This window comes from Chaetodon auriga, chromosome 14 (genome assembly GCF_051107435.1).
Source record: "Chaetodon auriga isolate fChaAug3 chromosome 14, fChaAug3.hap1, whole genome shotgun sequence".
Taxonomy (NCBI): domain Eukaryota; kingdom Metazoa; phylum Chordata; class Actinopteri; order Chaetodontiformes; family Chaetodontidae; genus Chaetodon; species Chaetodon auriga.
Window position 1 is genome coordinate 12008759 of NC_135087.1, and position 14338 is coordinate 12023096.

The 14338-nt window shown below is 44.7% G+C and overlaps 1 protein-coding gene across 1 annotated transcript in view; it reads left to right on the forward strand.

The window, feature by feature from the left end:
• Positions 1 to 14338, forward strand: part of rnf144aa (ring finger protein 144aa) — a 29895-nt gene that overhangs the window by 10064 nt on the left and 5493 nt on the right. The window contains exons 2-7 of the mRNA XM_076749588.1: positions 6105 to 6255; positions 7935 to 8039; positions 9059 to 9119; positions 10930 to 11146; positions 13129 to 13276; positions 13707 to 13796. Coding sequence (XP_076605703.1) covers positions 6121 to 6255; positions 7935 to 8039; positions 9059 to 9119; positions 10930 to 11146; positions 13129 to 13276; positions 13707 to 13796 — 756 coding nt within the window. The 5' untranslated portion in view covers positions 6105 to 6120. The remainder of the gene's footprint in view (positions 1 to 6104; positions 6256 to 7934; positions 8040 to 9058; positions 9120 to 10929; positions 11147 to 13128; positions 13277 to 13706; positions 13797 to 14338) is intronic.

Genomic DNA, 14338 nt, shown 5'->3' on the forward strand with positions numbered 1-14338 from the left:
CGAGCAGAGTTTTGAGTTGTCTTTTCCTCTTGTGGTTGTTATTGGATTGGAACTGAGTGGTTTTGGGGTTGTTGGGAAAACAAAACAGACTCTTTACCAAGTGGATTGAACTCTGGGAGCGTGCGCACACACACACACTAATATGGTTTCCCTTGCTTGATTTAATATTGTAGTATTGAAAACTTCATTGAGTTGTGGTCTGTTTGTTTTTGCAGTGCTGAGTTTCAGTATTGTTTTGTGTGGTTTGATGGAGCTGTTTTAATTCTGAACCGTCGTCATTTAAAGAAGTCAAACCTGCAACAAAAAAGTTGAAGAATGATGAGTTCTTCATGATGATCCACTTTCACCAAAGTCACTGTTATATCCTGTAACTCATCGTTGTTGGACTCAGACACAATGTAAACGATCTCCTTTCGCAGACTGCAGCTTTGCTCTTGACTCCTCACTGCTAGTTTGTGCAGTGCTCTGCAATATTTGCGTTGGCCCTTCATGTAATCGTGTTCACCAACGACATTCGCTCCCACTCCCAGTACAGCAAACTCCTCAGCATAGCAAAACATGTGTGTTTAGTCTAAGCATCACACAGAGCTGGCCGTTGTTCCTCATTCGACTTGTTTAGCAAGTGGGCGACTGGACTTCTCAGCCTGACTAGATAGTTTGTTTGCAATAGCTTGTGCCACATTCATGTGCTCCTTGCTCTTTTAGTGTTTAGCAAATAATGGATGATTGAGGCTGTATAAAATGCATTTGTTTTGTCTGCTGGTAGTGGAAGCAGACGACATGTTGCAACACTTTCCAGTGTACTCATTGTTAGCTTCAAGCCACGGCACTCCCTGGAACCTGGACATCTCTCACAGTAGGTTACTTCATTGAGTGGAATGTGTTGACCAGAAGTTGCTGCATGCTGCACAAAGAGGCGTTGGCTGCTGATATGCATTTGATTTTTGCCATGCATGCGTACCTGTGTGCAAGCAGGTGAACATGCGTACATGCATACATGCATATGCGAGTCCAGTGAGACAGTAATTGTTGTAGTGTACACGACAGAAACGTTGACGAGTAAAGCTTCAGGTTAGATTTGGTGTCGCTGATGAGGCCAGTCAGAGCAAAGTTTGCTCCAGTCAGCTCGTATCGTATCACGCTTCTCCCCACATTAATTCTGCTGCAGCAAATAATGACACAAGTGAACATCTACTGTACTGGCTCGTCCCCAGACTTCAGGTAGAATATCATCAGCGTGGTCCTCGGTCCTCGCTCCAGCCGCGCCTCCGTCTCGAGCCGAACACAGTTCCCGTCCTTCACCGTGCTCTCCCGCCTCGTTTAATTGGTTGACAGCACATTGCTGCGAATCAGCTGAAGGACAGCTTTGTGTGTTGACAGACCGTTCATCAGTGTGTGCCAGAGGAGGCGAAAAAGGTGTGGGCTGCTCCCCACGTCCACATCTGCTCGCAATTGTTCACAGCTTTCTTTCACATCAGCCATAGGTGAGATATATAAATAGAGTCTTATGCAATGCTTTGATGTGACATTATATAATTACGCACAGTAAAAGCTGTCAACTTAGGTGAAAATGGAGAGCTGAAAGATTGTTTCCTGCCTTTTTCCCCCCTTTTTGTCACATTTTTTTCAGCATTCTCTCCTCTATAGGAGCAAATGACAGGGTGGATTGCACACTCCGCTGCACTGAGAGCACTTAGTTTAGTTCCTCATGAATGTAAAGCCTGCATCACTATGCAGTGTGAGGCTTCGTGCTGTCGCGTATGAAAATTGTGCTCTCACTTTCCATCTCTGTCTCGGTCTATTCAGGTGAGAATTTGCATTTTATTGTGTTCTTTATATGCAAGGAAGCAGCAGTTATTTGAATGCAGAGCAGTGCAGGCCGCAGAGCAGCAGCAAAAACTCTACGGATGCTGCGTCAGTCTCATCCGAATTAAATATCATTTTTAAAAGGTAAAGGCTTCAACTCTTTCTATTGTCTGTTCATCTGTTAATTTTCAGAGTAATTCTGTTGTCCTTAAAAGGTGGGAAGGGCCCATTACAGTTTCCCAGAGCCTCACATCTTCAAATTGCTTGTTTGAGCACCAAAAGCCTAAAATTCAATGTACAATGATATTAAAAAAGAAAAAAAAAATAGCAGAACAAAGCAAGTTTTCACAATTGGAAAAACCACTCATTTTTTTTATCAGCCTCTCGATGAATTGGCTAAATATTCTCCATTACAAAAGGTCACAGTCAAGAATTGAACAGAATTTCAAGTCGCTGTGGTAACAAAGCAGGACTTGACAGTTGCTGCCTTACACAATCATTACCATGAAATGAACCTGCGGCATTATGCAATATGTGCACTTAACCCGTCCAAGGCGTGTGTTTACAAGCAGTGTTTTAATTAAAGACCTATTTGGACATTTCATCAGCCCTACCATGGAAATGAGGAAATATTGACATACACACACAATGTAATAAGACAAGTTTAAGACCAGTTTGTTTTTAAAAGTAGAATTAGCTTTGTGCTTATGGCTGCAGCTGTGTGCCTGTGTGTGTGTGTGTGTGGGTGGGTGGCTGACAGTGGTTGGTATAATATCTCTCTGTTTTGTGTGCTGTAAGTGACCTTTACACAACATGCGATGCAGATGTAGAAAAGGCTTTAATGGATGGTATCATGTATACTGCAGCAAGAAATCCCATTTGCTCCGATCTCCCCCGAGATGTTCTCCTCAATCGCTCCTCCGTGGCCATCTCCGCCCAGGTTATGCAACCGATTCTTAGTGCGTGTCTGTGTGTGAGTGTGAGTGTGTGTGCGTGCTTTGTTTCTTGGCTGTGGAGTCATTATCGCATGAGTGCTGCTGTAGCCAGTTAAGCTATGAGCGGAGCCCCGTCAGACGGATGACTGACACACGGCGACCGCTGGATGCTTGACTGACACGACCTTTTCAGACACACGGAGCATGAGAGGCCTGCATGCACCCGCCCATAATATACTGTGTATGTATATACATATATATATGCTTGTGTTTCTCAGTGATAATGGAGCCATGTAGTTAATAATGCAGCAGAGGGATGGCGCTGCACCACCTTTTCTCATGAAAACTCATTTTCTCTTTGTTGCTCTGTCTCTCTCCCTCCCTCTCCTCTCCTCAGGCCATCCTTACAAAACAATTTCATTTGTCCCCATTGACCCAGTGTGTCAGCATTTGCACAGCCAATATAAGTCTGGGAGGAGAGATTCTGATTCAAACGTATTAGAGAGCACTGCTCTGTGCAGTGTGAATTACTTTTTACCATTTTTTTTTTTTTGCCACAGAGTTAATGGAGTTCAGCAGCTTAGACCAGGAGACAGATAAAGAAACAGAGTAATTTCAGTCCTCCTGGAAGTGTCGCCATTCAAGTCGTCAGCTGTGCAGTTTTGAGACTCCACCACAGAGGTGTTGATGTGCTTTTTAATGTTTAGCACCTGTCCTGTGAAGCGTCCTAGAACTGAACTTTAACTTGCCTCTTTGCCTGTGGGGTTTGTCCACGTTGTCAGAGTAATTTTGTTTGAACATGTAACATTAAATCTTTTTCAGTATTTTATGACAGAAGCTGCTGTAACCTGTGTGGTGGAATGTAAGGAAGTACACTTACTCAAGCACCACACTTCAGTATGATTTCTAGGTATTTGTCTTATACCCTTTTATGCTACTTTATAATTTAGTTACAGCTTAAGTTAATTTTTGGATTAGCTGGAAACCACATAAATACATACTAAAACACTGACAATGAGCATTTTCCTGCAGAATGAGTACTTTAACTTTTAACACTTTAAGGTCATTTTACTGATAAACCTCACAAACTTTTAATTCACTAAAAGAATGCAGGACTTTTACTTGTACTGAAGTATGTTGACAGTGTGGTGTTAGTAGTCTTACTGAAGTAAAGGATCTGAATACTTCACACCCGACTCCATAAATAAGGCTGATCCACGCAGCTGGGTTTCCAAGTGTGCTTTCATTTCTTTGGTGGTCAGGCCCCCTTTCTCCTTATTTTGGACCACCAAAGCGCACACCCTCCCACACACTCCCCTGAGGGTCATGTTTGTAAGTCCTTGGCTCCATCCCGATAAGAAATTGCCATTTAAGCTTTTGTGTGTGCGTCCAGCACCTACACGGTGGAGCTCGCTCACGCTCGGCGCTCTCCGGTCAGCGTGATGGATGGTGGATGAACGCCAGGTGATTTGAGTGAGTCAGACATGAGATGGGTCTCATTTTTTCTTATTTGTGCTCTCAGTTTTGTCTCACTTTGCAATTTCCTCCTCGGTCCTCCTACTCACAGTAAGACACGATGAAGAGATGCGGAGGAGGAAGAACTGAGGCAATCAAATGACACATTTTTCCTACTCGAGCATCATTGGAATGGACATCACTTCCTGAGAGCAGGTGCACAGCTGGATCACCTGAGCACGGGCTTGTAGCTGCTCTATGTACTGCTGTCTTGTAATGAAATATTTAGCATATTTTCACTTAAATCCGCACTTTTGACAAGAATTTTCCTTCCTATTAATTTTGCTTGATGGTGTTTCTGCCTGATGTGATAAATTAGTCCACTGTGGCAAGAAATTGTGTTTATAGCTGAAAGAAGCGACCAGGTACAAGTCGGCAGTTAGATCTCAGAGATGTTCTAAATAAAAGCATTTGCCCATGTGGGAGAAAATAAATCAGTGGACTCACTTTATCTCCTTGACTGTGCTAAGATGCACGTTGAAGTTGTGAAAAGAAGACACCATCTGGCTTCAGAAACCCTCACTTAACACATATCCAGTAAATTTGTCTAAATGATGAACAAGGGAAAAACAAAACAAACTGAAGCCTCGTACCGCTGAGCAGCAGCTGAGACATCCTGACTGATGGCTGACCCCGCACTTTTCCGCCTTACGTGGGAACAAAGAATGAGGACACATGAAATACAAGAAAGAAAAGAAATGAGATGGAGACGTGTGTCCTTCTTGACGCATCACCTTGCACTCTCTCCTTGCATCACAACTCCTTGGTTTTGCCTCATTACTGTGACAGATTGGTGCCATTTCTTTTTAGCGCTCTAGCATGTTATCATCTGCCGTCACCTGGCACCCCGATGCAGTCGACCTATGGAGGATCCATGCGCTATCCCTCCTCCTTTAAGACATAAAATGTGTTAAGAGGGCCGGTGTGAAGCGTTATGATATCTCCTAAACCAGAGCACGCCGCCTGTCTCCCTTTCCCTCCGCTCCCCTCTCTGGGTGACACATGTAGACGGCACACGAGTCGGCGATCATGTGAACTCTTCAACCCGCCTCCTCCCACTCGCCGTCCTCTTCTTGGGCGTCTGTGAACAGGCAGCTGCACGCTGAGGAAGGCTGTAGCATGACCGGTGACAGCAAACCGCAATCCCCCCCCCCCCCCCCATCTCCTCTCCCTCCCATCCATGCCCCCCTCCACCTCCAAAATCCTCCTTCAGCTGGTTGCTAAGCAGCGCAGGGAGAGCTTGACAGTGCTGACGTTGTGTGCGCGGGATCACTTCCTGTAAACAGGCGAGTGGGTGCTCTCTGCTCTCAGCTACAGAGGGAAGGAGAGAGCGAGAGACGAGACGGCCTAAAATAACCCTCTCTGACTCTCACAAAAGAGCTGCGATGACGCGCAAGTGAGGAGAAGGGAGGAAAAAAAAAAAGTGTTATTTCATCCCGAGTGAAAATCTCACAAGGAGCTGAGATAGCTGATAGCTACAGGAGTTTCAGGAGCTTTTGAACTGTATTTTTTTTTCTTTCTTACTGCCAGGAAAGATGATGCCTGGAATAAAAATGAACGTGGCTGACAAGGGCCATTTATGCAGAGAGCTGGTGCCATTCTGCATAGAGCAGGCCCGTGTGTGTGTGTGTGTGCACGCGCTCATACTGTCATGGTGATTGTGCCACAACAGATAAAGCACATCCTGTACTGTGCATTTTTTATGTAGACGGACACAAACAAAACCCGGCCGCAGATATTCCCACTTCCAGGGTTACCTTTGCTTAAGAGCGTTTCCGCTTCTGTTGGCTTTATTTCAGGATGCGCCTCATTAACCGTAACACCCCTCTCTTCTCGTCTGTGTTCCAGCTCGGTGGCGGTGAAGATGACCACGGCACGGTACCGGCCCACCTGGGAGCTGGCCGTGGACCCCCTGGTCTCGTGTAAGCTGTGCCTTGGAGAGTTCCCTCTGGAGCAGATGACCACCATCACACAGTGCCAATGTGTCTTCTGTACACTGGTGAGCAGGACACTCAGCAGCAGGTTTCCTGTCGACAGACCAGTAAAAATAACTGATCCATAGACCGAGTTTATAGAATATATGAGCAGCATTCTAAGCTGATACACAGGAAAAAAGTTAAGGTTCATTATCAATACATTTTCAGAAGATCTGTCTCTACATCACAGAAAATTCAGCAGGACTTTCACAGTATTAAAACCAGTAATGACCTCAGGATCCATTACAAGTCTCACATCCCTGCCGTGTAACGCTGGACCTGTGTGAAAAGGCTCGGACAGAGGAGCAGCTACAGCCACTGGTTGTCAGATCATAACCAAAATAGTAGAGAGATTAGGAAACAATACCCAAGAATGAGCACTAAAAATAGAAGCTGCTTCCTATAGCTCGGTCTGGGTGGCGGCAGTAGTTACCAAAGTTCAGTTAGGAGGCTTTATTCCACGGAGATCAGCCACGCAAACACAATACAGAGTGATATCTCACTTAAGCTGTTTTAAAGAAAGAGAAAACAAACAACACAGAAGGGCAAAATAAATGAGCGTGGAAGAGAAGTTAATTACAAACCCCATCTCCAAAAAGTCGGACGCTAATGAAACAGAATGAGAAAATATGCTAATCCTTTTCGACATAAACTCAACCGAAAACAGCACAAAGACAATATTTGGAATGTTTGACCTCATCAGTTTCATTATTATTCTGAATTTATGCAGCAACACGTCTCAAACAAGTTGGGACAGGAGCAACAACAGACTCTAAAAACACCTGTAGTATAACCCATCATACCCCAGGTGAGTGTCCCACTTGTGGCAGCTCTGCCTGCACCTTAAAACACCTGAAGCCCCTGAAAAGAATATAACATTAGCAGCATGAGCAGCACGGTTATTAATGTAAGGCCAAGCAAGAAGCAAATTGAATGCAGTGTAGTTTCATCAGTGAACACAGATGAACAGACGAATGCAAGCGCCGCTCGCAGCGCTCCCTTTAAATGTGTCGCCGTGGTGTTGTAATTTCTCTTCTTCTCACTCTTTCGCTCCGTAAAGTCACACTGAGACATCTGCCTTTGGAGTGCTTCCTTTTTAGTGGTTTGCATCCTTATTAAACCTCATGTGATCTTTTGGCTTTTTTTCAGCTTTGTAAAGGATCAGTCATTGGTTGTGTCATGAATGTAAATGTTGCAGCCAAAGACGTGTCGCCAGCAGTTTCCTCGATGGAAACACAGTGGCTTCCCTGAAAGAGCCACAGTTACAGTATATACTTCAGTATGCAAACATAAAGCAGCACTCAGTCGTACATAAATCATACTCGTATGTAAATAACATGTGTCAGTTCTATAGTTGTGTGCCAACCAAAACAATGAGCTTAAAGAAGCTAAAAGGCTCTGAAGAGCAGAGGTCAGGTGGTGATTGTGGTGGGTTTGTTAGTGCCCGCGAACCCTTTTCTATTACAGTCATTTGATCCATTGTTAGTATGAGCAAATGAATCAGAGCAGCCTTTATTTTTAAGCTTTTCAGCAAATACCGTCACTCCGCAGATGGAGATAGCGATCAAGACCGGCTGATAGAGCAGTGTTTGTTTTCTGTTGCGTGGTCTGTTTGATTCTCTTTTTTCATCTAACTGGCTGACTGATATTTAACAAGGTCAAATGCTGTGTTTGTCTGTCTGTCTGTCTGTTTTCTTCTCAGTGCCTGAAGCAGTATGTGGAACTCCTGATTAAAGAAGGCCTTGAAACTGCAATCAGCTGTCCAGACTCTGCCTGCCCTAAAAGAGGACACTTGCAGGAAAATGAGGTATTGACAAAAGGTCAAAGTCAAGTCAGACTTTTACTTTGATTGTCATTGGATGAATGTGTGCTTTAGGTGGTGACTGGCTGCCAGTATCAGAAACACCCACTGCTGCTCCTCAGGCTCATGGACATTTAAATGGTCTGAGCTCCGACTTGGACAGACTGGACTTTTATCACTGCAGCCAGTTTTTATACCCACACAGTGGTGAACAGAAAATAAGCGACTGTATGTGCCTTTCAAATGTAGCCTGTGCGTCACCAGTTGTAATGCGTTTGTGAGAGCAAAACCACGGAGACAGTTATCTCAAAAGATCCGTCTTTTCGATGTCCTGTCAAGACGTTCTTTTTCCTCCCACGTAAGAAAGGACGAGTTGGTCAAACTAACGTGTTCTGTTAGTTTAACACCTCTACGCCCCCTCAGAGCTCCAGCTTTGCTCAAGATGACCACTGCGCTCCACCTGCCAGCGTGTTTATTCCGCTATAATTAGCATGCGCACGTGCCTGCCTCTGAAACAGAGGTCAGTCTGAGGGCAAATGCTCCTCATCCTCAGGGCAGTTTGGTTGATGGACTCACTCTCTCACTTGGTATGGAGGCCATTAGGCACAACACGGTTCAGCACACTGCAGCCTTATGTTTTTAATCCATCAGTGTCACTGGCCTTTGATAAGACCCCAGCAACTCCTGCCAGTCATGCAGGACATGCCTCATCCCTGTCTGCTCTGACAGCCTTCACCGTGTAATCGACTGCTCTTTTACAAATGCTCATTTCGTTGCCCAATAAATGAGTACGTTTAACTTTGAGTGGGTGTGCGTTTGCACCTTGAATACACCCGTGACATCGGCACGAAAGGCCTTATTGGTAAGCAAGTGGCAAATTCAGATTTTGTAGAAATTAGAATTTGACATTGTTCTGGAAATGATATTCACACACTGAATGCGTAATGGCTCCTCGCTGCTTCTGTCTATAAATATGCACAATGACCTGCTTATTTCTTCTCTTCTCCTCTCCTCTCTCTCTGTAGATTGAGTGCATGGTGGCCACGGAGATGATGCAGAGATACAAGAAGCTCCAGTTTGAGCGGGGTGAGTCAGCGCAGAAGCAGCCGCAGCACATCGGTGTTATTTCTCAGTGGGTGATGTGTGGGCAGTGACTGTGTGTCACAGACACACGTGGACCCTCCTGTCCTCCAGGGGTACTGTGCTTTTTACTGTGACACACAAAAGGACAGTGACAGTCCCGTTGTGCGAGTTTAGCCAAACTGCTTCTCACGCTGTCTGGAATCAATCATTCACCCCCCCTGTCGACATCTCTGCTATTGAATTAAACCATGGGGTATCTGCGGAAAGCTAATGGAAAAGATTTGAGCAATGTGTGCTCAGTAACTTTCATTCTTCAGCACTGACGGCTGTCTGCAGGTTGTCTGTTTTCTGTTGCACTGAGCGGCAGTTATCTTATTCTGAATTAATTGTTTCAGTTTTGACTTCTGACTCCAAATATTCTGGATTCAGCGTCATTCGCGACCTGCAAACAATCATGCACGCAAGGAAGATTCTTGTGACAGGTACTCAGGCCGAACATTTGTCTGATTTGCACTGTAGTATTCTGACTCAACCCTGTCATCCTCATCAAAGTGTAACACCAGCTCCCATCAAATATGCATGAAAGGGAAAGCCTCCCAGACTTTGTTTAAAGAGACTCTAATTGGATTGGTTCGGCTCTAGACTCGTAAACTGTCTGAGTGACTCTGATGGAGGCAGGTCTCTTAGCATAGCAAGATATTTGAGTTAAATCCCTTTTATCTCCGCTTCAGTGTGCAGTCTGCGGTTTACACTGTTTGTAGAATAAATGTTAACCTACTGCTAACAGGCTTGAATATCATTGCTGGAAAGATAATGGCAGGTCTGTGGCGCTTTACTCCCTGCTGTCAGTGCAGACGTACTAATCAGTAATATTAGAGTTTCTCCGCTACCAGGGAAAACAGTAACCAAGCAGTGCAACGACTCTTTGATGGTACTCCCCCTGCAGGTTCTCCTCCTACACAGAGGCAGAGAATACACAGAGCATACAGATCTGATGTGCACAAATACAGAGAAAGACAAACACATGTATGGAAGCGCAGAGGGGGGTCCTGTAAATGAATAAAAATGCGGAGAAGTAGCTCTTGATGCCGCCTGGATAAGGGCAATCAGCCGTCTCATCAATGTCCCAGTCCAGTCAGGCAGAACGGTTGCTGTAACCGTTCCATATTTCTCAGGCTGAGCCAAGAGTGCATGTGGAATGTGTGCTCTGAGTTCTTGGCAGAGAGGCAAGAGGAAGGAAGGAGGGGATACAAGGGCAAGCGCATCACGCCATGGGTTTCAAACAGAACTGGCAAAACACACAAAGAATGGCCGCTCTACCTTCGGAAAAAATAATCCGAACGAGCACATATTCAGAAAGAGTTTGGAGAAGTCGTGAGAATTAGTCAGACAGTCACAGACACCGAGAGACGGAAATTAACGACGACACAAAAGCAAGTTAAGCAGGTGCTAAAAAGAACCTTGAAAATTGAACATTGCATAAAATATGTCTGTGTAGGAAGCTTTTCACCACTTTGCAAGGTTATCCCTTCCTCAGAATGTCTGCTCATACGAACCACAAAGAGATGGATTTTCTCACTCACCCCTGGTGGCATGTAGCCTCGCACATTGTTCCGATTTTACGGGCTGAGATGTGCAGATTTTTCTGAAACATCAGAAGCCCAAAATGTTAAGAATCATCTGAGACATTTGAAAAATTCCGCACCAACATGACAACTACCTTCTACAAAAGCGATTTTCGTTGTGGTTTGGCTTGACTGACCCTCTAAAAGAGCTGCGGGCCACGACACTGACACTCACTTTGTTCCATCAGAGGTGCTGCTGGACCCCTGCCGGACGTGGTGCCCTTCCTCGACCTGCCAGGCCGTGTGCCAACTAAAGGAAGCAGACTCTCCAGCGCTGCCCCAGCTGGTCCAGTGCGCCGTCTGCGCCCTCGAGTTCTGCTCGGCCTGCAAGGCCAACTGGCACCCCGGGCAGGCCTGCCAGGAGAACAACCTGCCCATTACCTCCTTCCTACCAGGAGAAAACAGGTACGGCCTTTCACCCGTTCATCCCTTTATCCCTTTCTACGTACCTTTATCATCGGATTAGCACATTCATACATGCTTCTCGTCTGGTGAATTCAGGCTTTCAGTACCTGCTATGTGTTAGCTAGTAGTCAAACAATAAATCAGTTCATGTGTCAGAAAGCAGAGAAGTAGTCAGCAAGTATTTTGATAATTGACTCTTTAAGATAAAATGCCAAAAATTCTCTGGGGTTGACCTTCTCAAATGTGAATATTTGAATTCTTTCATATTAAACTGAATAACTTTGGGTTTTGAACTTGGTCATATGTCAACCTGTCTTTGAGAAATTCTGATGGGCATTTTATACTTTGTTCTCTAACATTTTATGGCCTCGTATCAGCTACTAGCAGTGGTGGAGGAAGTATTCAGATCCTTGAAATAGGTCAAAGTACTAATATCAGACTGAAGAAATACTCTGTTATAAGTCCTGCATTGAAAATGTTACATAAACTTTGTATAATAATAAGCGCAATCAGGAAAATGAACTTAAAGTATTACAAGTAAAAGTACTTGTATGACTGTTATGTCATTATTACAGTTTGGAAAACACTCAGAAGTGTTATATCATTCATTTATTATTACTCATGCATTCATATAAAAGCAGGATATTACTGTTAAACTGTCTTCTATAGGACTGCAGCTAAAGATCATTATGGATTAATTTGACAGTTATTTTCTCATTAATCGATTGATTTGGTTTGTAAAATGTCTAGAAATACTGAGATATGCCTTCACATTTACCCAGAGCCCACCAGTTTGTTTTTTTAATTTATATCAAAACATGATATGCTCTAAGCTCTTCTTATGTTAACCATGTTAGCCTATTTAAACAGGGTATTTCTTAACCGTTACATAACGTTAATGATAATGATTTAATCAGTTAAACCCAGTCCAGTGATTATCTGATCGTTGTAACCACCTCCTCAACCTCCAAAAAGAGATTTTATCCAGCTTCGACACGCTTTTATGTTGTGACCGTATCGGCTGCTGTGAAGCCTCTACGGAGGAAATCCCTGGAAGTGATGTTCATTTTCTCCGAAGCAGAGTAGCGATCCACACATCATGCTCAGCTCACCTGACTGAACTTCAGAACAACTTGTCAATACACGGCAGGATTCATCCGGTGCCTCCTTAAATACAGACTGACAGCCAGTCTGGCTGGCTGTTTTGCAGCCACTGCTCAGTTGAACATCAGCCAGGGCTCAAGCACAAAGTAATAGACTGCAGTAAAGCAGTCTGGGATGGGCCCATTATTCATTTTAAGGATACTGGATCTTAGAAGAGGGCTGCCCGGAGACATGTGCAGCTGACCCGCTTCTTTGCGATATCCTCTTACTCTGGAAACGTCATTAGCTCTGCAGAGCTTTCCTCTATCTGCACAGGTTCAGGACCAAGCTCAGAGGCCACAGTGGAGGGAGGGAGGGAGGGAGGATTAACAGGTCGACTCTCAGTCCAGAACGAGCCTCGACGTTTGAACTACACTTGTCCACTATGAGGGTGTCTCTAAAAGCTGGAGTCTGATTCTCCTTCATACCCGTTTTCTTATTGCTTTGAGGAGGATGACAGGAGAAACTCTGGCTCTCCTCATTTGAATGCCTCCTCCGGTAGAAATGGCTTGTTAGCCGTCCTAGCACAACGGCCAGAGTGACAGCTACCTGCTCGCCGCCAGATTCCAGGAGTCAGCGCTCGTACAGATAAAGTGACACCAACAGGAGGGAAGAATAAGAGCGCGAGAGGGAGAGAGTTCAGTGCCATTTAGTGACAGGTGGTTCTTAGATATCTGCCATCTCACACAATCCTGCTACGCCAAAGATTGTAAATATTGATTGCTGCATCAAAGCAATCTCGTCCCTGGCATTTCTTGTAAAGGGAATGTTGAGTGATTTTGGATTTATGTCACATTTGGAACAGAAAGAAGACAAACTCTCGTCTCTCTTCTCCCCAGCTCCTTCTATAAGAACGAAGAGGATGACGCACCGATCAAGCGCTGTCCTAAATGTAAAGTTTACATCGAGAGGGACGAGGGCTGCGCACAGATGATGTGCAAGAACTGCAAACATGCCTTCTGCTGGTACTGTCTGGAGTCCCTGGATGTGAGTTTGATTTATTATGATAAATTTATTGCATATGTATATGCATTTCCCCCCCCCAGCTCTGAAAATCTCTGCAGGTTAACATTATAATACTGTGTTTGCACACTGTGATAATCCTGGATGTTGTCATCATTTGTCTCCCTGCGACAGCAATAGCTTTCATTATCCGGAAATTGTAGCTTAACCTTGGTCGCGATAAGAAAGGAGTAAGATGCATTTGTTTTTTGGGTTTTTTTAAGAGCCGCGGCGCCTTATGTAATCTTAATTGTTCGAGCGGAGACGACCGCGCTACACAGTTCATTTAAAAGGCAATTTTCTCAGAGCAGCTAGCAGTGTCTTTCAGGCTGCTAATGGTCAATCTTTATCTGTGTGTGTGTGTGTGTGTGTGTGTGTGTGTGTGTTTGTGTGCGTGTGTGTGTGTGTGAGACAGGATGACTTTCTCCTGATCCACTATGACAAAGGGCCCTGTCGAAACAAACTGGGCCACTCCAGGGCGTCTGTTATCTGGCACAGAACACAGGTGAGAAACCCATCTCCCCCTCTCCTTTCTCCCCCCACCGATTCCTCACACTTACTCAGCCCCCTCCCCCTTTTAACCACACTGCAGCATGTGGACATACACGTGCTCCCTGCCTCTTTCTTTGGCTCTCAGTCAGTGACGGCCTTGTATTATCTTGACAGCATAATAGGAAAAGGACATCTTGATCCACGTGCTTCCACAAATGTTCAGTGTCCTGCTGTCTCAAACTAAGCGTATTATGTACACCTTTCACCTAAAAAAAAAAAAATGGTTTACATAACCAAGGTTCTTCTTTGTCAATAGGTAACCACACGAAATGAGGGATTACATATAAAGGATTGGATATGCAGTGCAATTTCCCACATGTGAAACGGTGGATTACACATGAAGGATTAGATGTGACATGAAATTTCCCATGTGTGACAGCGTGTTTTAAGTCTATGACCCAATCCGACGCTGTTGTTCAGTTCCCAGATTTCTCCTCAGTATTTTAGCCAAATAATCTATGCACGGGGTAGTGCGCCCCTTTGTCCAACATACTT